Consider the following 24,196-nt stretch of genomic DNA (forward strand, 5'->3'; position numbering starts at 1 on the left):
TAATTTTGCTAAAATCATAACTCTCTCGTACAGACTCCGTTTTTCGCATTCTTTTTCTCAAAATTCCTATTTTAAGGAGTACTACGATTTTCATTTTGGTCGCATTAGCTAAAAGTCAATCATTATCTTCATAGCTTTTTACGTCATACATTCGTTGTGCGCGTCTGACTTTTATATCTTATAAAAATCATATCTAATTCATACGGATTCGGATTTCGACAAAATTTATATTTTTAGGATCGGGACGACGTATGCTTCCTATATATATATATATATATATATATATATATATATATATATATATATATATATATATATATATATATATATATATATATGTTTTGGCGCACTTATTTTTACGATTTACGGAAGATTCGACTGATTTTTCCTATTTTATTATATTATAATAATCATGAAACATATAATATTCAAATAAGTCTTCTTTATTACGTCAAATAGGTTACAATTGTTAACCCTAACTATTACTTTGGTTAAGATTATTTGTCCCAGATAATCTTCTATAAAAAAATCATTTTTAACGCTTATTATATCTTAATTGACTAGCCCGAATCTGCGGGTGTTACAACTTTCCTCTGAACGATTCAAAATACACTTCGTTTCTCAAGCACAAATGTTGTATCGATGACTCATGCTTACAATGTCGATACTTGGTATTTCGTTTCTTTGGTAAAATTTTCTTATTTTCCATTATCTTTTAATTTTCAAAAACAAAAAATACCAAAACGATTTTATTATTTTTGTTGTTTCATTTTCAAAAATAAAAATACCAAAAAGATTTTCTTATTTTTGCTGTTACATTTTCAAAAACCAAAAATACCAAAAAGATTTTCTTATTTTTGTTGTTTTCTTTTCAAAAACAAAAATTCAAAAATATTTTTCATTTTTCTAGGTTGATTTACAATATTGTGTGTAGCCTGATATCAAATTATATTGGTGGAACTTGCTTTGCAGCTTTAGGGAAAGGTATTAATTCGATACTCTGTATTAGTTAGGTGTCCCTAGTAGCATGTTGCAACATGTTGTCCCAAGCCTCCACGAGTCAATGTGTTTGGAAGCCTTCATGGATTTCTCATTACGAGGATTCCTTCCAAATCAGGCTATATTGACTTTAGTCACTGAGCTACCTTACTCTTCTCATATCGAGTTAAGAGTTTCCTGCTTGGTCCACATATAGTAGAGGTACACTTCGTTTCTAAACCAATATTTTTCACCATAATGTTCTTTGACAATAACACACAATGACATATACCCAAGAGACCTCTGGTTCAAACCAACCAGGATTTAGGTATATAACAAGTCTGTGTTAATGATCCTGATTCATGAGATCGTGATGATGGTGAAACCCGAAATTTCTAACTGCTTAAGGAATTGACGGTGAACTTTATGTTCAAGATTTTAACAAAACGCTTGTTTCAGTACCATCCTTCGAAATTTAAAATCATATTCCTTCGTTATGAGTGATCTTGATAAAATGTTCTAAACCAAAGACATTTTCACACAAAAAGGTCTAGGTAATTATCAATTTTTTTTAGTATGATTTCTGTTTGAATATCTAAATGAACTTTTGTTACTTGAAATATTTTCCAAAACAACTTGTCAATGACTACACTGGTTATATAAGTAATTTTGGTTATTGAATCCACACTTACGTTAAGTTGCGATCATGACCAAAGTTGAGCCAACCTTCGAAGCCTTATTAAAAGAAGCCCTTCGATACTCCTTTATGAGTATTCGATTGTAATTCACGGGAAACCACACAAGCTCTTCGACTTCTCTCTTGAAGTTGATCGAAGCGATTTTTGCCTGGGATCTTATTGCCTTTGTGTCAATTGTTATTTGACATCATAGAACAAATTTTTGTTTATTTTTGTTCTCATCTCATTTTTTGACACACTTTTGCACAACTCAAATCCTTGAGGTTCTGAGTAATACCATCTCATGCTAATGATTTCGAAAAGTCTGGCATATGACTTCGCTTCTATACCCAAAAGTGAAAGAGCCCAGCCTCGAAACGAAGGGTCCGGTGACGGTTCTATTCCTCTTGGGGCATGCGAAACGACTGTTTGATGTGACGGTTTGGTTGCTTCACGGTTTTCAAGGAAAAAGTGTTCATCACTTTTCAGACGTAGCTATCTTTACGGCTACTGCTCTGGTTTTCAAGGTTCCACGTGGCATGCATTTATTGCAAACCGGTTCAAATTCAAACTCGGGGTTATAATATAAAAGGATATTGGGGATATCTTGTTCAAACTCTACGCGATCAGTAAAAAGATTTTCCCTAAATTCACTATGCTTTCTTCCATCTTCAAACCCTAACAATGGTGGCCACAAATGTTCCAATTGATCCTTCTCAAACCAAGGATGAAGCTTCATCTCAACCATTACTGAAGCTCCAAGGGTCTAACTATCGGGTTCAACCTGATTTCTCAAAATACCCAGAAGAACTATAGATGCTAATTGTATCTCTCACAAATTCGGTATTATCAACTGTGATGACTGTTTCCTTCCCCGTGACAATGACCTGGTTATCACTCGCAGGATCAAATTTCGCGTTTAACAAGACGACTAAAGTGGTTACTTTTCAGTTAACCAATGACAAGAAGTATAAGCTGACGAAGAACAAGTTTGATCAGATCTTGAATATTCTTAATGTTGGTCCTTTTTATGAAGTTACTAATGAACAAGTACTTCATATGTTCAACGAGATGGGTCATCAACCACTACTCACCAAATTAAGTCAGTTCAATAAATCTTCGCTACCATGTGTATGGAATTTTATTTTTGGCATTTTCCTTCGATGCTTGACTGGTCGAAGTGTGGGTTTGGACAAGGGTAGACTGGAAATCTACGCCATGGTTGCTGGTTTGTACTATGATTTGCAGGTTGATTATGTTTCTTTTCTATCGGTGGAATTTGGCGTCAGCATCTCCCACACGAATATTGCAAATGGAGTTTCATGTGTACGGTATTGGAGCCTGATTCTCCAATATGTGTATGAAAAGGAAGGAATTCTGGTTCCAGCGGATATTCCTACGGCTGAGTTTGGGGTTTATCAACATCCGAAGAATGTTGAAGATGATGCTCAAATATTTCCCAATATTGCAAGGATTCCAGATGCGATACTTTGCAAGGTTGATCCAACAAATCAAATTCTGGTGGCTTATCTTCAATCCGTGAATCCTTCTGTTGAAACTGGGGTATTGCTACCCAAACGACTTGGAGGGACTTCGAAACGTGGAAATAGTGCTAAGAAACCCTCAAAGATGGAAAAACCTAAAGTTTTTCCTGAAGAGGGTGAGCAGGTTGTTACGAAGCCTGTTACCGAGCAAGTTCCTGAACCTAAAGAACTTGCGAAGGAAGTAGTGCCTTCGAAATCTGGTGTTCTCAAGCGATTGAAGAAAATGGCACATAGGCCTCGTCATTCACCGGATCAGCCTATTGTCGAAGGGGCTTTTGAGAAATCTATTTATTCACATGAAAAGTGTATCAGTTTCCAGTCACATGAGGATTCACAAACCTCAATTGAGTCGAAGGCGGGTTACTATTCGTGAAATCCCAACTCCGGTTTCTCCGGCATCAAAGAAGCGAAGAGCTCGGGATATGGTGAAAAATATCAAAAAGAAATAGAAGGTATTGGAAGATCCTCTCGATGAAGTTGTTGTCGAGAATGATTTAGATGGTAATGAATCTCCTATTTTACAAAAGTGAGTTTGGCTTCGATTCACCTTAGAGGGACTCACCAGTCAAGTCAACTGGTAGTCTTAGTGGCTCTGTGAAAACATCTCATGTGGACACATCCACTAATCTCGGTGATTCATCTACTTTATCCGTCCCTGAGAAGACTTCGGCCATACCACCCGAAGTTTCGATTGCCAAGTCCATATAGAGGAGGTTCGAACTTCAGGCCTCACTGTGGACATATCTAATATGGACACAAATGTCAACATGGGTGAAGGGATGTCGACACACGAAGCCCATGGTAATTCAAATGCTTCTACTTCATATGTTCCCACTTCTATCATTACTTCCTCTACATTTGAAACCACAGTTAAGGATACTTCTACTTCGTTACGACCATTTTACGAACCAATTCCTACATCATTACCTAATTCTACTACTTTACCCACTTACCAACACATCCTCAATCAACCAATCACTTCATTGTTTCCTTCACAATCAACTGATGATCCCAAGTCTACTTCAGAAGTTGGACAAGATGATGACGATTATATGGTTTCTTTTGCTGAGATCCAATTTGATCCTGAAGAAGAAAATATTCCAGATCATATGCTAATTTTTGGTAGGCAGTTCAAGATTCTTAATTGGAACTTAAATTCTTTATTACAGTTTCAAGCAGATGCTGGAAGTCGGCATATTGTATCTGGAATAGAAGTTGATGTCATGCTCAAAGCTCAAGAACTTCGTTTGCGAACTATTATGGAGAAAATTGAAGCGAAACATGAAGAGAAGCTGAAGCATCCGTCTGGTTCTTTTGTTCATGAGGTAAAGGATTTGAGGGCTATTGCAAAAGAACGACATATCCTCTTTGTTGAAGCAGTTAAAAAGGTAAAAGAGGATGTAAATTTGAAGATTGAGGAGATTCGTTTTGAAATTGCACAGGAGGTTGGGAAGCTTGATCACAATTATTCAACTCTTAACACTAAGGTTGATATAATTGTTGAGGCTGTTACGAAAGTTGTTGAATTATACAATTCCCTTATCACCAAAGTTGATACAAAGTCAACATCTGATTCTATCAGTTTTGCCAAGTTGGAGGAGTTACTGGGAGGTTTAAAGGAGTTGATTTCGAAGTTTTGATCTTCTTCACAATCTTCGGTATCTCAAGAATCATTATCAACAATGTTTTCTTCGTTAAAGTCCCATCTGAAGGATGATCTTGATCCTCTTATGAAGCTTGTTAATTTGATGCCTACTGCTGCCCCACCTGTTTTCACAGTGGTGCAAGGGGGAGAAAAGGGTGTTGGTGCATCAAAGGATTCAGATAAAGGAAAACTTGTTGGTAGAGTAATGAGCACATAGATTCCTATTTCGATTCCCATGTCCATGTCAAATACTTCAACAACCATTACTTCGAAGCCTTTAAAAGGTATTACTATTGTTTCATCTGCTGGTGGATCAAGTTCGAAGACACCTTCATCAAAAGAAGGAACGGAAGAAAAGGAAAGGGTATCAGTGTTGAGCCAAGCAAAGAAGAAAAGAAGATGGCTTTAGAAAAGGAAATGGAGAAGCAAAGACAAATTCAAAGTATTCTTTGACAAAGACAGGTTGATCCTCCTGGTATTGAGAAGGGTGATCCAACAAAATCGTATTGTTACGAAACTGTTGAAGCTTCGTTTTTAGTGGTTTTATGCATGAGTTTGACAAAGTTCCTAAAAAGATCTATGATTCTGAAAACACTGATTTCAATCAGTTGGATTTTCCTATCAATGAAATGATGTTCATTTCATCTCAGTATCAGATAGTGGATAAATTTGAAGACAATGATGAATATAAGAGGTTAAAGCTCAGATTTCATGTAGTTCTTGGTAAAAGAGAAGAGGAAACCTAGTCGTTGGTAAAGATAGTGAGAGTTCTCACTATCTCAAAGGATGTCTTATTCGAAGGGCTATTGAAAAATTATCGATTTCATGTGGTTCGAGGCAACAATGTAGCTTTCGACTTCTCTGTAACAGATTTTCCATTGATGAATCTGAATGATCTCATCAGTGTTGCAAAGATTTTGAAAGGAGTGGATGTTTGGAAGCTACAAATGACCAACAAAGAAGAATTTCTGATTGGTTTCGCGCATGTAAAATTGTTTATAGACAATTACTTCAATTGTCTTGCAATGACAGATGTGGAACTTTCACTCTCTATGGGTAGTCAAGTTATTTTGCCTCAATCTTTGTTAAAGGGTAAAGTGTACCAATTCACAATATACGAATCTTCTTGCTCGTATAAATAGCTGCAAAAGAAACAATGATGGAGACAAAACTGAGATTCGAAGAACAATTAATTGGTATGCAGAGATTATAAGAGTTCTTCATCAAGCAGCTAAGATCCTAATGACTTAGGATTCGACACTGCTCACAAAGGGGGAGAATGTTAAGGTCGAAGTTAGTTATGCGGTGTCGAAGTGTCCTCAGTTCTTTGTTAGCGTCGAAGTCTGTATTGTATGTATTTCATAAAGGCTCATTTGTATGTCGAAGCTTAAGTGTTTAGGTTTTATGCATTTTTCGTTACTTCTGAATTCCTATAAATAGGGATTGGTTGTAGAGTTAGAGTAACTTTTGAGTCTTCGATATTCTTACTCTAAAACATTCTCTGTAACCTTTAGAAGTGAAATCGAGCCAAACAGATTTTATTTATGATTTTGTGTTCTTATTTGATTCATACTCTGATTTCATTTCATATACACGATTGATAACAACTACACCTAGAATCAAATTGCATTAGCCTCAAACCAGATGTATAATCCTTTGTACTTGTACACTAAAAAGAAGAACAATAAACCATATGGATTCAAAGTCATAAAACCAAGATTGATATTATATACTATTATTTCCCTAAAATTTCATAAGTTCATGTCAAAATGCAAGACACTTAAATCAAGCTAAAAGCATGTATGAGCAACGATCAACTTTTTTGCAATAATTATAAACGATTGCCAGTTTTTTACTAGGATTCTTTGTAGGACGCACATTTTCATCTAAGTATATATATATATATATATATATATATATATATTTTTTCTATGTTGATTTTTTAATAATAAGATTATCATCGCAAAACATTTATATGTCACATTATAACCCGAATAACCCGACCCTATAAACCCGAAACCCAAATAGCCCGAACCCGACTAACCAGAATGTTATTAGGGTCGGGTTTCGGGTGAAATTATTTTTTTTAAAAAAACCCGACTAACCTGACTTGTTTAACCCGAAACCCGATCGGGTTGACTCGATTAACACCCCTATGGCCTTCTCAGGGTATTCTCCCCAATAATCTCTTCTAGTTAGATGCACTGTGAGAACCTTCTGATCCTTGGATTTAGATCACTTGACATTTACAATAGGATCTGCTAAATATTTTAAACAAAACACATCAACATATTTCAGAGATCGATCATCTTGTGCACATATTCAAGTTTCTTTTTCTGTAAAATCAATGCCTTGAACTGGTTGATAAAATTCTTTTATTAAACAATAATTCCTTCTTCCACTTGTATGTTGTGAACCATACTATCATCCTCTATGGGAATTTGTTTGTTCTTCATGACAAAGTTATGTTTAGTAACAAATTGTCTCACTTCATCCACTGATATTCTCCCCTCAACAACTTTTTTCCTTGGCATTGGAAACATACTTCATCCTCTTAAAATATTTAAGGTATATGGAAGACTTAGCATATTGTTTCTTGAAAAGAACATATGTAATAGGTTGTTGATAAAAAGATTCAGAGCTTAGTTTTGTTTCATGTTGTGATTCCCCCATAGATTGAAACTCCCTCTTAGGATAAGGGTCCTCCTCATGCTGAAACTCATATGGACAAACAACTAAAAATATGGACAACATGGAAGGAATTATGTAGAAAGGATAAGTTCAAAATCACTTCTTCCCCATATCTATCATCATCTATATCTATTGGATTCCCCTATGAAATATTTTCCCCCTTTTTAGCATACATCAGAGGGTATAAGCGCATAAGCGTAACCAGACGATGGAGTAATAGATGACGGGTTAGAGGATAGAGAACGAAGGAGAGGGTGGTAGTGGGAAATATGGTGGTGGACATGGAGGTAGTGGAAGGCAAGAGGTTGGTGGGGGTGGGGGTAAAGGTTCGAAAGATGTTCGCGAAGGATGGGATTTTAAGGAAAGAACACCCCATTTAATATTAGCAACATTAGTTTCCAAATGTTTGCAGACGCGTTGAAAATGTCCTAGAGTATCCAATAAGAGTAGTGAAGGAAGTGTAAACTTAGGTTAGAGAAGTAGGGGTTTCAACAGTAGAACATCTAGGTGGTAGGTTTGGTTGAGGCGAAGAAAGGATGGACGTATATGGAGGCTTATCAACGACATGATTTGAGGCTTGATTAGAATGCCTTGTGGAGGAGACATACATATTTTTAGGTTTAGTTAAAGAATTTTGAAATGGATAATATCTAGGTTTAGCTATCATAGCTAAAGTTGGCGTTGAGGAAGACGAGGTCACAAAATGAATATGAGCATTGACATGAGGTTGGGCTTCAACGTATAAAGAAGGAGGGCCATTATCTCGTGCACTTGATCTCAGCATTATCAATGACATTTGCTTTAGCGTTTTAAATGTCAATATCATAATCTTCATAAGGTTCATTAGGAAATGGAGGTTCCAAGGCATGAGGATACACACTAGTGTCATTACGACGATGTTGATCTCGATTAGGACTTTCAATCCAAACCTACATCCATATATTGATTTGAGGATCACTTAGAGAATGAGAAGAGTGGAATATCTTTAATGTTCAGATAGGAATCAAAATTTGAGCAACATTCTCATTGATGTATTCCACTTGAGCAAACTCAAATTCCATGACAAGAAACATGGGTATGAAACATAAGTATGTTACTTCTTGCTATTGATCCAACTGAAAAGCTGATAAAAAATCATATGAGAAAACTTGAAGTTCTTATTCTTCACCATAGCATACAAGATTCATTACTAAAAAAGATTCAACTAGTCAAACTACCATTTTTATAGCGCAAGTATTTGAAAATAAATCATATTAAGAATTTCCATCCAGGAGAAAAACTCAAGTGTAGAACAATTTGCTACCATCATGTTTTCCTTCTAATGAAACATCATACCCCAGGTGATCAAGAACTAATCAACATTTTCCTTCAATAGGGAGTAGCTCTTGTAGAAAGGAAAAGGCAAGAAATCACGAAACATCTTAGTGAAAAGAAAGATGGATTAACTCCCATTTTAGTAGTGCCAACATTGATATCAGAATCTTCATCATATGTAAAGGAGTACCAAGACTCACAAACTACATCTATGATAAGAGCATCCACAATGGGGAGTTTAATGGAAGAGTTGAATGAGGTGGCATGCCTATTTTTCATTCATTGAATACAACTCCACCATTGTGAAATGCCACCTTGGCATTCAATGGATTTGGAGTTCAATGGCCATTGAACTCTTCAATGGGAAAAAGGAAAGTCTTTAAATCTTTAAATAAATATTTTTTTAATATGTTCCATTGAACTTGTAGAGTTTAATGCATTGTGGGATAAAAATGAATAGAGTTGTATGAAATAGTGAATGATGATGTGACACTCCATTGAACTCTATAGAGTTCAATCCATTGTGGATGCCCTAAGGGTAGTAGGATAAACTAAATTAGCATATTGAAAATGATACGATTGTAAAAACTACAAAAATATCTCTAATCCTTTGTTGTTATGTTTCGTAGGAATGATGTATGAAGCACATACATTTATGGATTGTTTGACAATAGGTATCATCGGAGTGGATCGATATTTAATGCCATATGAGGTTGGAGTATAAATAAACAAATGAGCCATGGGAAGTGTTTGCAATTTTAGGGTTTTCGCTTGAATAATTTGGATTTTTTGGGAAAAGATACGGAAAAAGGGAAATCTAAATAAGATGGGATGGTATAGAAGGGAGGTAATTGTAATCGGTTTTAAATTGGATGACGTAGTGTAATGATGACGTCGTGTAAATAACTTGTTGATCAATATTTTGTTATCTTACCTTATCTTTATCCGTAAGTGATTATGGTAGAAAAAGTAGCTTTTCTTCAAAGACTTACCTTGGACATTTCCCTAATTGCTATTAAAATGAACAATCTCTAGTTCCTTTCTTTGAAGAAATGGATACCAGATTGGAAAGAATTTATAATGTCCCAAAATTTTAAACCATTTTTCCTTTTTCAAAATAAAAGTGAAACACTCAAAACCATTTCTCATAAAACCCAACTATCAATTTGATTCAAAACCATAAATTCAAATCATAAATTCTATCAAAATAATAAAAACAATAGAAGTTTAAAAAATAAATTCCTTTGTGATGTGCATGCGGTACTGTCAAGTTGGGTCATCCCCCTTAATAGCAAAATCACCTGAAAAAAAATCAACAACTGTAAGAATAAGGAATAGTGAGCTCCCCAATATAACATACGCCACAATACACATACAATGCATACAAACATATATCTCGACTCTCATGGCGATCAGTTTACTACACGTCTCTCGGCTCTCGTGTCGATACGTATACTACAAGTCTCTCGGCTCTCATGTCGATCTATATAATGAAAAATGGATCTAGTGTTATTCTGGTCATCAATAGTGGGTACCTAGACTCATAGCTCTGGTACTATTCTACCATCAACCTAAAGTTATATTGGTCAAAAGTCAATGGTCAAATTGTTAAAGTCAATGGTCAACAATCAACAATCAATACGCCACGACCCATATGAACATTCGCGCCGCGATTCCCCTGATAGAACCCCTTTAATCATTAAGCACTTAATCTTTTTATATTAAGGCTTATATCTTTAGATCTGTAACACCAGTCAAATTTAGGTCAAAAATAAATTGCTCAATAATCTTAATTGGGATGAACAAAGTGGTAGAGATTGTAACAAGGTTTCCAAAAATATAAAGAACACTGAAATCCGAGTTATAACGAAGAAGTTATGACCAATCGAAGATCCGCAACAAAACCGGCAAAACACTGTTCAGTGTAAAAAGTGGATTTTCAATAAAATGCTTTTTAGCCATAACAATCTAAATGAAAGTTGTAGATTATGTTAAACCGAGAACTTTCATAAAAAGAACGTCAAAATCTGACTTCGTATGAGGAAGTTATGATTTTTCTAAGTTTCGGTTTAGCAGTAGACAACTAAAAACTCGAAATAAAGATCGAATGATTTTTAGCCGACACAACTTAAACGAGAATCGAAGGTCTCGTCAAAAGTAGTACAACGGTAAAAAGACAGACGAAAACGGACGTCGGATAAAGAAGTTATGAACTTTTAACGGATTTTCCTGTCCCGGTCTGTTAAAAATAATAATATTAAAAATAAAGTTAAAATTAGCCGAGGAAGTCTAAACGAAAGTTGTAGAGTATAATTTTACCTACGTGTGCATATAAAGAACGTCGAAAACGGAGCTCGTATGCGAAAGTTATGAATTTCGCAAGTTTTGGGCACAAAAATCGAAAAATGTTGGAAACCGGGAAATTTTGCATGGTCACCATTTGGCCACGTCACCTCGCATGAGAGGCTTCCCCGTGTCCGCCCCGTGTCGCCTTCTGATTCGACCGAAGTCGCGGTCCAATGCGCGTCCGACGCGCCTCGCCTCCGTGTCTCGCTTCCGAGCCTCGCACTGCTGCTTCCGACTTCGGCCTCGTGGCCTTCGCTGCTGATGCCGCGTGTCCCGGTGACTCATCTCCTCGGCCGAACACTCGCCCCTATATAAAGGGTGCGAGACTCTCCGGTTCCTTCGCCATTTTTACACCATTTTTCATAATTTTTCACTTCTTTCACCTCCCTAAACTTTCTTACAACCCCTCAAAGCCCCGATATCATATCTAAAACCCCAAGCAAGCCCCGAAGCCCCGAAATTCTCGAGAAGCTAACCTCTTTCCAGTCGAAGTGCTGCCCGCGTAAAGCCCGATTTTTAATCAAAAACTCGCGGTTTCTTCGAGAAAGATCATTTATAGAAACGAAACGCTGCCCAAATCACCACTTATCAAGTGAGTTCATACCCTATAATATACATTTTTAAATGGTTTTAAATGCTTTTTGGGGGGGGGGGGAGGGAATCCATGTTGAACACAATCTAAATTGTGTTAATAAATGTATGTGATATCAATCACACAAAGGACTTCCTTATGCTTTAAAGGATTACCAAATACTTCCAAAATGACTTAAAGTCATGCCAAATCTTTAAAGTCATGTAAACTCTTTATGAAATATGTTTATATATGTATAAATATATAAATAAGATTTGAAGGGCTTAGGACTAATGAATTATCTTATTTCCTTTTCCTTGTTTGGATGTGGAATTAAGGTGGGGTTATTTGTCCGAAGGTCGTTTCCTTCTTAATTATATATATATATATATATATATATATATATATATATATATATATATATATATATATATATTATACATATATGAATATAAAATGTTACTTCATTCGGTATCATTACCTTTGTATCATGCTGAACAAAAGTGTTCATCCTTGAGAAATCATGCTAATCAGATAGAACATATAAATTATAATAGGTATAATTTATGGGTCAATTCTCAACATCAATCATCTTAAACTTATATATGGAAAAGTTTCATCATTTCTGTTAAAAGCCTTTTTGCACTGTATTACTCGTAATCTCGTTGAAACAATAAATTTGTGAGACACTTCACGGTGTACTTATCTAAGTACGACCTTAAGTCCTGACTTATTAACCAGAATCTCCTGGAGGGAGAGCGTGAATTTGTGTATAGATCTATACGGGACTGACATTCCCGCACCTTAATTGTTCGCTACAGTTTGGCCGGCAGGCCTAGGGTGACAAATATCATATCGTTTCCGACGCCTGAAGAGCGCCGCATCAGGCACATCATTCTTATTAGTATGGTTAATAGAACTCACATGGAGAAAACAACGATTAATTTACGTAGTAATATACTTCTTTTAAAACAGTAAGAAAAGATAATACATCATACCGGGATTGCATTAACAGGGGTACAAATACAACGTACCAGGGTTAGCAAATCACGGGGTAATAATACATCATATCGAGTTTGGATTAACAGGGGTACAAATACAACGTACCAGGGTTAGCAAATCACGGGGTAATAATACATCATACCGGGTTTGCATTAACAGAGGTACAAATACAACGTACCAGGGTTAGCAAATCACGGGGTAATAATACATCATACCGGGTTTGCATTAACAGGGGTACAAATACAACGTACCAGGGTTAGCAAATCACAGGGTAATAATACATCATACCGGGTTTGCATTAACAAGGGTACAAATACAACGTACCAGGGTTAGCAAATCACGGGGTAATAATTCAAACAGAATTAGAAACAAACAAGAAATCTATTTTTCTAAATAAGTATACGAGGTCTAAATTACTTTGTTAAGAAAAGGATTAACATCAATGTTTTACTGTAGAACGAATATAACCAAGAATACTTTTACAAATGGAACGGTTTTATGGGGATTTAAGACTACTATATAGAAATGGTTTTATGGGGATTTAAAACTACTTAGCAGATGGAACTTAGCCATTCACTCTCTTTAAACTAGTATTTCATAAAGGACCTTTAGTGGCTAATTCTGTAATTCCTTAGTTTATACATCAGAGTTATATATAAGTAATTTCCGATTGACAGTGAAATGTGTGACTTCCGCCTTACTTCCTGTTCCTTGTTTGGTTGTGGGCTTAGGGCAGATTCACCCATTTAATTGTCCATTCGATATTAGGTTATATATAATTAGTATAAACTAAGTAATTGCAGAGGGAACTATTGAGGTTATCATTTTATCACATCAGGAAATATAGGATTTTCTGGAGGAACCAATGAACTTTTCCAAAGAACATAGAGTATTCTTTATAGAACTAAAATACTTATGAACTCACCAGCTTAAATGTTGATCTACTCTTTCAAAATAACTTGTATTCTCAGGAATCCAGTAGACAGGTACACTCCCGAAGCTTTTGAGAAGACTACCTAGTACCGTACTGTGAGTCTTGTTTTCTACTGTATCTACTTTGATGTTTGAATATGTAATGTTTAAACACTTATGTAAAACATATACTTATTAATGCAATGGTTGCTTGTACTTTGATTACTATATTGCATGTGTTGTGATACTTACATGACGTTCTCCGCCCCCGAACGTTTCCGCCGTTCTGGTTTGGGGGTGTGACAAGATCTGAATCTTTCGAGTAACTTAATGGATAAAGTTTCCAACTTTATCCGTTCTAAGAGCTAGATGTTACCGAATCTACATCTCGAACTTGATTATGTCCAATAAAGCTCATAAACGTCTGCATGGTTGACAGAGGGAAAATGCACACTTACTTTTCTTCTTCCTAAAGGTCAGAAACATGACCATATGCAAGCTTGAGTTTTGGAGTTGCTCAAATTCCAATAAAATGACATCAAAATGACCAAAAGTGGCCAAAATCCTTTAAAACTTATATATATATATATATATATATATATATATATATATATATATATATATATATATATATATATATATAACTTGAATAAAGTATGGAACTTTGAGACTAACAATGCAAAAGAAGTGACAAGAAAGTGGATTCTTCACTGGAAAACTCTCCTCCAAGATTTACAAACTTCCTTTTCTCCAAAAACCTCACTAACACTTCACAAATCTCTCTAGAGCATACATGATCCTAGGGTTTCATCTCAAATGAAGGATGGGAAAGAATAGGGAAACCAAAGAGTTAGCACCATTAAATATGGCTCAAGGCCAATACCTATGGTTTTAGGCATTGGCGGCTTCACATCGCGACCACAAAATCGTCGCGTCGCTACTAGTTTCATGGCTCGCGTCATGACCCGTTAGAAGTCATGACATGCTAACTTTAAAAACCCCAAATCAACACTTCATGAATTCAATATGAAAGCAACTCATATATCGAAAAATGGTGTTATCGAATCGAAGGAATAGACTATGGATTACATACACTCCGAACTTGGAATAATATATGGGGTAGATGATTCACATCAAACCTATTCTTCAGAACAAGCCACAAGCACCACTTCCCTCCCTCCCCCCACCCCGGGCACCACAATCAAGATTGAAATTAACAGCATATTGATTTGAAATTTGTTATCTGAAGGTTTTATAGAAACTAGTGGAGTTCTTGGAAAAATCTCACAACATCTACTAAGGGTTTCTTAGGTCACATAAGGGAGATTGTTGAAACTTGAAGTGACGCATATAATTGTAACATTTAGTAATGTGGTCCGAATAACAAAGTATTTGAAGAAAAAAGTGCTAAAGAATATTATCCTAATAGAAGTTGAGTTCTATATTAGTCTTTTACCTGATTGTGTAATAACCATTAGTTCGTTAAGATGCTCAGTCTTTATCTGTTATAGAACATCTTAGTCAGTCTTGTATCATATGTTATTCACAAGATTGAACTTCAATTTATCTATATAAAGAGTACCTGACCTAAGGTTTCTGTTACACCTTCCATGACAATCTTTCTTGAAATATATCAGATTATTCTTTCTTTCCATAATGCTTATTTACTTTAAGATCTAGTCTTTCATTATTGTTCTTCATATCAATTGTTAAGTTTATCATTCTAGACTTTAAGTTTTTTCATTGAGTAATATATTGGTTATCAAATAAATATATAATTATACTCTGACTGAGATTATAACAGTTCAATTATCCAGTCTGTCATTTGGGTCATTGTGAATCTTTATTGAGAAATTGAATCTTCAACATCTAATTTAGACAAGATTTCCATGTAATGAGTTGATAATGTTATCAAGAATAAAAGGATGTTTGATCACTTACCTTACACTGGATCGTAGCGTATTGTCCAGATCATAGTACTTTTCATGGAAGAGATAGCGTATGTATTTTTTAAGTTCGGCTATAAAATTGTTGTAACGTTTCATTTAGAACCCGTTGGAGATAATGCCCACCACTTAGCGACATAATTATTAATTCACGGGCCTATTAGGTTACACACATAACTAAATCTATAAAAAAAGAATAAATAATTAAATGAATAATTTGTTAATCTCTAATAAATAATGAGTTTAATAGATGTCAAAGGAGAATGACCATTTATGCAATAAAGGTCCATATGTTGGGATGCAACGTTCTTCAAAGAGAATGGCCTAATTTTCCAAATTGAGATGTGATGGAGTGTTATTAAAGTCGAATTGATTTCTATGATATCTTATCAAAAGTGGTTTGAAAGGAAAAATTGATTGATTTGGTTTCTAAAGTTGTGCTTAACGAAGTAGCAATTCAGACTTGTGAAAAGATCAATTTTTGGTATCATTTTAGGTTTCAAAAATCAGTACCTCATACCTATTTCACGACTGTCTCGTACCTAGTATCACTTTGTGTTTATACGACAACTAAACGGGGAAGATGAAGACCAGTTACACATTTCCTCTCCGGAGTTTCAGCTAAGTGACAATTTTGGTCTAAAATCAGAAATATTTACGAATTTCAAGGGCTGATGTATGGGATGATCATATTTGATTTCTTAGAAAGAATATTTCATGTGGATAGTACATATTGGTTTCCGGTTCTTGTAACCTCCATTTTCCAGGTAAAACTTTTTCCAATTTTAATTTATTAAATATAACTTTTGAGGATTTTTGGGTGGGCCACGACGTGGTAGCTAAAGCCCCACGACGTGGCATCGTCTGATTAAGAGAAGAGAGCCGCAAAGCGCCACGACGTGGAAAGGCCTTTTCCATGACATGGCGGCTATTTTGGTGTAAAACCCTAGATCTTCAGGTTTGTGCCCTATTTAAGGGCACTAACTCCTAGGGTTGCCTCATGTGACAGCCTCCACCCTCTAAGATCATACCTTATCCAAACCCTATCCTGCATATGTGTGTTTTGAGTGTGTGAACCCACTTTTGTGAAGGTTGAAGGAAGAAGGAGTCCATTTTGGTGCTTGTGTGCTTGGTTCCAGCTTAGATCTTGCATATTCATCATATTTCTGGTTTTTTGGAGGTATAAAGTCTCCACCTTGCTCATTAGATCTCTAGATATAGTTCTAGATTATTTTATGAGATTTTTGGTCTATATATTCTTGTTCATGGAGTTTGAGTAAACCCCAGAACCTTTAGGTGCCTTATGCGACTTCTGGACCATGGTGGTGATTAGAAAGGGGACTTTCATGACTTAGTTTAGTGTCCATGTAATGGGTATAACCATTAAGAGCTTAATATTTGAGATTTAGCTTATTGGGATGTACTAATGGATAATTTTGGAAACTTTATCCATCAAGACCTTGGGAAGGTTCAGATATGAGATTTGTAGCTTATGAGGTTAAGGGTTAAGAGCTTAATCCGTTAAGTTGTAAGAGGCCAGTTGTCACGACGTGACAGTCTGCTTGCCACGATGTGATGGTTGGTGTCACCACGATTGTTTTGTCGTGTAGCTGTCACGGCGTGGCTTATGGGTGGCCACAACGTGGAGGTCAGTCAGGGCTGACTTTGATAGTTGACTTTTTGACCAAGTTGACTTTTGGTCAGCTTGAGGGTTTTAAGGTGTAGACTGAGAGGGTACTTCTATGTTAATGATTAGGTGATTCTTAGTACCAGTATTCACTGTCTGAGAGCTGTTGTGTTATTCTACTATTTGTGATGTGAGTCTTCTCACTATTTTACCTATGTCATAGTAGGGTGCATGTTAGACTAGCTGAGTCTTATTTTCTAATTGTTGTTATGTGTATATATTGAGTTGTTGATAACTCCAAGACTACTGATACTCCGTAGGGTTGCTAATAACCCATAAGGTTGATGATAACCCATAGGACTATTATGGGCCCATAGGACTACTGATAGTCCCATCGTTGCTGATAACCTAAAACTGTTTATTATGATGTGTTGTATGTGATATTTTGGGGAACTCACTATGCTTCGTGCTTACATATGTGGATTTAAATGTGTTTCAAATAATTTAGATGATCGTGGGAAGGCGAAGGCTTGACTGTACACACTCATCGACAACTTTTGTGATTCTGCATTATTATGATACTCTTATTTTTGGGATGACTTTATTTTGATACTTATGTCGAGGGGAGTATAGCATTGATATATAAAATTTGGGTATGTTTTCATGTACATTTGAAAGTTTTATATAATATATCGATTATAAAATGGGGGAGAATTTCGTATGACCATTTGAAAGAAGATTGTGACTTTTCAACATGGTGATTTTTAGTGAAGTTTGAGAAAGATTTATTGAATTCAGGTATCTTTGGTGTCTTGATGAGCATATATGGAGTTTATTTTTTGCGATTGACTACCTGGTTTAATGACTCTCGACTTTGTTCTTTCTTGATCAAGTTTGATTGAAAGTCTCGATCTTGATTTTTACGTGGCGCTTTTAGATCTTAATGCCTTTAGCGGTTGTTTTTCATGTTTATTTTGAAGATGATGTGATATTGAGGCGGGGAGGAGGGGTTCTTAAAAAGATTTGGGAAGCGTAGAAATTATTCGGAATGCTTATTTCTGAAGTGGGTATTTTTGACGGGTTATCACTAAAAAGTCATACTTTTTTGGATTATTTTTTATAGCTCGGGTTGATTATTCCCTTTGAAGCTTTTTCTACATTGTTACATATCCTAGGGATTATTTTTTATAGCTCAGGTTGATTATTCCCTTTGGAGCTTTTTCTACATTGTTACATATCCTAGAGCCCATCGATGCTTATTCACCACATAAGATTCAAGCTTACGAATTTCTTTATTATTTCTTCTTATTATCATGTTACAGATGGACTTCTTATTCGCCATATGCTTTAAGGATTTTCGAGTCTCGCCACTCGTTACGAACTTTGATGGGGAGAATGTGGAGATGCAAAGTTCTTCATGGAGGATGGCAAGACAAGACTTGGAAGACCTAATTAGACATGTGATATTTTAGCTTATGACTTGAGATATATATATATATATATATATATATATATATATATATATATATATATATATATAGGGAGAGAGAGAGAGAGAGAGAGAGAGAGACTTGTACATGCACCTTTATATATATATATATATATATATATATATATATATATATATATATATATATATATATTGTTATATTCATTGTAGAGTATTTTTGAGAGATGTAACTCCTCACTATGATCGATAATGTCTTTTAGCACCCAAAACTCGTGTGGATTATGTTCTAATTATTCTACATATCAAATCAAGCTTTCATGTCCCAACACCATATTTTGAATTAGTGTATTAATACCATAATTAGGCAAACTTGGAGGATGAAGAAAGTCTCTACGGTTTATGAACTATATATTGCATGGAAACCCTTGAGAATAAGGCTAAAGAAATCCTAAAAAACATGCCAAAATTCGTTCACCCCTCACCCCTCTCGTTCTCTATCCTTTTAAAGGCATAAAGAATAAAGGAAGAGATCGTTTAGGGTTTTGTGATTCCATCATGGAAAAATCATCTTGCTTGATTGTTACTATGGGGTGTGATACAAATAGTAGACTCTAGTTTGGGTCTTTGTGATTCTTCTTGACATAATTCAAAGGTAATCTTTTAACCTTCATATAGAATAACTTAGTTTCTATTAGTTATGAATACACATCATGATCCAACAAATTTGTGTCCATACACACCCAATGATTTAGTCAGATAGAACGTAAGCATCGCTGTCTAACTAAAACCAGATTTTCTATACTTTTTAAAGCTCACTCTCTTGAAAATTATAGGATGACGCTTTCACTTCTAGAAGATATATATAGTTACTCATTTTCCATCAAAATTTCTATATTACAAAATTCATTCTAAGCAACATTTTGCATATTTTCCAAACTATGCAACTTTTTGCAATTTGGATGTCGAGTATTCCCGTATTTGTGTGACTATTCTCCTCACAAGATGGCCCCAAGAAGCATTTCGTACATATTTATATTATACAACACCCACTACAAAGGCTATGATTGATTTGATTTGATCACATCTCGTATCTATAGAACCCGACATCCACAGTTTGATGAGAAATCCTTTTCATTCAGAATTACAATGCTACATATGGACTTGGAAGCTTTTGTATTCTCCACCACTCGTAACCATCGATATAACTCTATCCAATACACAACCACATATACAACCTATCGCCCCCACCGGTACCTCTATACATCTAATGATCGCCTGAGCATGTTCGAGAATATTTAAACTATTTCATTTTGCTGATCTTGGTCTGCTTTAAATTAATGGCCTTCATCATGCACTTTTTGCAAATTAGGGACCTACAATGTTTAAAATTGCTACTAAATATTCATAATGGGTAAGAGCCATGGAAGATGAAATGAAATCTTTACGAGCCAATGATACTTGGTTCCTTGTCCTTTGCCCTAAGATATCAAATGTTGTATTTTCTTAAATGGGTATTTCTTATAAAGTACCTCTCTAAATGTACTATTTTCTCCTTAAGGTTCACCTCTTTGCATAAGGTTTTACTAAATTTTATTTCTTGGATTACTCGTTACTTTCAGTCTAGTTGTGAACAGTTCTACTATATGTATCATTGTATCTCTTATGGTCCTTAACAAATGGCCTCTTCATCAATTACACAACAAGAATACATTCTTGAACATACATATAACTAAGAATGTTTTCTTAGATCATCATTCGGGTTTCATTAATGTTTGATATCCACATCATGTTTGTCAATTTAAATGTGCTTTAGTTGGCTTAAAGCTAGCACCAAGAGCCTAGTCTCAATGTCTTAGTATCTTTCTCACACGTTAAGTTTAGGTTTCAAATATAGTGATGCCGACACGTAATTTGCTATTAAAGATTTCGGTAATAACCAAAAATAATTAGCAAATACATATCTTCTCTTCACAATTAATTTGCTGTTAAAGATTTCGGTCATCTTAATTACATATAACGAGGGTGTTATTTTCTTATCCCAATAAAAGTATAATGTTTGTCCACGCTTACATGAATCCAAACTTGTTGTAACACATCTCTTTACTACAAAAGCACTTAGTCGGGGCACTATAGTGTCTCTTGATTATGAGGCAATATTTCTCTTATAGAACTAATTCACTTATGTTTTATCTATCGACAGTTGTAAGGCAATTAAACGAAATCTCATAAGGCTATTAAACGGAATCTATGACATGTTAAAGGACCATTTAATAAGGGCTCTCTCTTTGGCATTCTCCTACCCTGTCTCTTCTTTGATATTCTAATGAAGACTAAGCTCACTATATTGAAACTAGACAATCGACTTATGGCTATGCCATCTTCTAGGCCAAGAAGCAACTGATCGTTTCTAGATCAAGTTATGATTTTAGATACCGTGTTGTGGAAAACATAGCAACTAAAATCGTTTAGGTCACCAATATCCTACGGGAACGTCATGTGCTTGATCCCTTACTATCTTCTATGATAATTGCATTGAATTTTTTTCTTAGCTAGAATCTCATATCTTATAAACACACAAAACACATACATTGATTTTCATTTCGTACGCGAACTTGTTTCTTCTGACAAGCTTTACGCTCAATTTTTTTCCAACCAAGTTCCAACTAGCGGTCATTTTTACTAATATGTGTATTAAGGATATCTCCTAAAGATATTAGGTTTTTATATAAGTTAAGGATATTTTTGTAATACTTATTCTGTAATGATCCTTTCCTAAATTATTTCATCTATATATTATTAATAAAATATCATCGACAAAGTGTGGTTATTTTGTGAAACCCTACGCTTATCAATATAGCCCGTCAAAAATTCATTACAAAAATTGGGAAGGGAATTTATGTGACATTCGTCACTAATCAGTTGGTAGTATTGAATTCTAACATAAACGTAGTATGTAAAATCAAATTGTGATATTACCGAACATCATAAAATTTTCATCATTTATCTTGCAACAGAAAATGTAGAATTGAAGTCTATGTTAGCATTTTGGATCTAATCTATAACGTTCTTAAGATTCCACCTTTGTGTGCACAACTTTAAACGTCATAATAATATAGTCCATCGTTTGTCTTTTGATAGTACGTGGCTAATAGCAAAAAGCTAATGATACATAATTGGCTATCCATAATCTCTAACTACTAGCTATCTTTTTGTTTTAATATTTGCCGTCAGATTAGGTATCAACGGATAGCTTCCGTTGCTTAGAGACTCTTAAGCTTGCTGAAAAACTAGACTTTAGGTATAAAGCTAGCTGCCATAACCTATTTTTTTGTTTTACCAAACAACAAACCCTTAGTCCATTCTTTTTTGCATGCTTTTCTAATTAATAGTGTGATAGTACAGTTCAAATACAAATCAATGTGCCAAACAATGTTTAAATGATAATGACGATGGAAGTCCTACTTTCCACTATCTTGGAAGGTTCCATCATTTTATTATTGATTCTTTATCTTTATTACACCATTAAAGTCGTAGTAAACATATAAGTATTGTAATAACAAGAACAAGAAAAGTCTATCTCTTGCATACGACGCCTCGCCCATCTATACCGCTTTGGCAGCTCAAGCTTGGCAACTGCAAGTTCAGTGACGAACCATCTTCCTTGCTGCTCTTAAACTTAGCAACGGAACAATCAGTCGCAAATGAATCTGTACTCACAAACTTGCTATATCCTCCCATCACAGGCATTAACACCCCCATCTTCACCTTGCTCACATAGTTATTCCTATAAGTCTGTCCCAGAACTCCGTCCACTTCGTTACTCAAGGAGAAGAACTTGAACTTGAGATCAAGATGAGCAAAGCAATCGTCATTGGTTATATCATAGTTATGGATTCTTGATTCTTCATTTGTTATTGGAACCACTTTGGCTGTGATCCTGAAGAGGTTTTCAACTTCAACAACGATATGGTTGGTGTCATGAATCCTAGTGATTGATGTCGTAAAAGATTGCCATTTGGCACCTTCGCTTTTTGGGATAAAGATGTTTTCCCCGTCAAATGTAACAGAGATACGGTCAATGGTGTCATCCCAAGAAGAAGTCTTTTGAGCACTGATTTGTACTTTGTGGTTGTCGAAAAGAATCCCAATAGATTGGACCCAAGTAAAGTCTCTGCCCATGTTTCTGTTTCTCTTCCCAATGAAGTGGCCATTGATGTGGAGGTTGTTATCGGCAACAAGGCAGAAATCTTGATCCTTCTTTCCATGGAAGTAGAAAGTGATGCCGTCACCACCAATGAAACGAGGGTCTTGACACACTGCTCCAGGCATATCGCAATCTGTAATTTACGAGACAGATATATATGGAAACACTTATGAGATTCAATGATAGCTGTTTAAACGTTATATTTAACCATAGTATTCATTTGTACATGATGGAATTAAACCTCAATAATTTGATGTCAAGATGACTCTCCTCGTATATGAATTTTTAGTATTTATTAATTAATAAAGTGAAAACATAGAGTTACAAGAACTTACTGCAAACTGGCTTGCAAGAAACACAATCAACTTCACATTGACCAGGACAAGAAGCAGGGCAGACATGCTCGGAGGCATAACATTTTGTGTAATTGTGGTTTTTGCACTTGACTTTCTTTGGTTTCGAAGGTGGAGTAGACCATGTAGGAGGTGCAGGTGAGGATGGTGTTGGTGGTGTCGACTCTTTTTGTGGTGCAGGGGTGGTTGGAGGTGGTGACGATGGTGTTGGAGTTGGAGGTGTGGACTCTTCTGGTGGTGATGGGGTTGTGGGAGAGGGTGTGGATGGTGTTGGTGTTGGAGGTGTGGACTCTGTTGGTGGTGAAGGGGTGGTGGTGGGAGGTGGTGAGTAAGGTGTTGGTGTTGGAGGTGTGTACACTGGTGGTGATGGTGCAATGTCGCCACCACAAACAGGTTTGCATGATTGACAATTAACAGTGCAGCTATCTGGACAAAACTTTGGACAAACATGCACCAAGTTATGACATTCTTTGTAACTCGGGTCCTTACAAGTTGCATGGCTAGGGTTGTTAATTCCAGGTGGAGTTTGGGCATCAGCAAGAGCCACCAGTATGAATATCACAAGTAACATAACATGACAAACCAACGACTGAGCCATTGCAGCCGGCCTGACGTAAAACTCTAAATTAATAGATCTTGAATTGAGATTGTAATTAATGGAACGGTATACTGAATTGTTGTCTATGTATTGAATTGGACAATTGGTGCTTATTGACACTGATAATCTCCATATATATAGTTTAATGAATGCATGAACCTCCATAATCTATATATTAAGTAATAATTAAGTACCTTCAGTTCAAGGTATCTTTCAGACCCCTTCATACTGCTTTTAGTGTATATATGGCATCCCTGGCACATGCAACACTTTCTACAAACAGAATCCAGCTTGTCACATACTCCACCAATGTTAACGAACAATTAGAATGGCACCAA

General features: G+C 35.6%; 1 protein-coding gene across 1 annotated transcript; it reads right to left on the reverse strand.

The window, feature by feature from the left end:
• Positions 1–22,135: 22,135 nt before the first annotated feature.
• Positions 22,136–23,950, reverse strand: LOC145125193 (uncharacterized). Its single transcript, XM_079060688.1, has 2 exons — positions 23,243–23,950; positions 22,136–23,040 (listed from the first exon to the last, which is right to left on the reverse strand). Exons 1-2 carry the CDS (start codon positions 23,856–23,858, stop codon positions 22,277–22,279), a joined length of 1,380 nt encoding a protein of 459 aa, XP_078916814.1. The 5' UTR covers positions 23,859–23,950; the 3' UTR covers positions 22,136–22,276.
• Between the last annotated feature and the right edge of the window lie 246 nt (positions 23,951–24,196).

The sequence above is a fragment of the Lactuca virosa genome, chromosome 7 (genome assembly GCF_052849685.1).
Source record: "Lactuca virosa cultivar CGN04683 chromosome 7, Lactuca_virosa_CGN04683_v6, whole genome shotgun sequence".
Classification (NCBI taxonomy): Eukaryota; Viridiplantae; Streptophyta; class Magnoliopsida; order Asterales; family Asteraceae; genus Lactuca; species Lactuca virosa.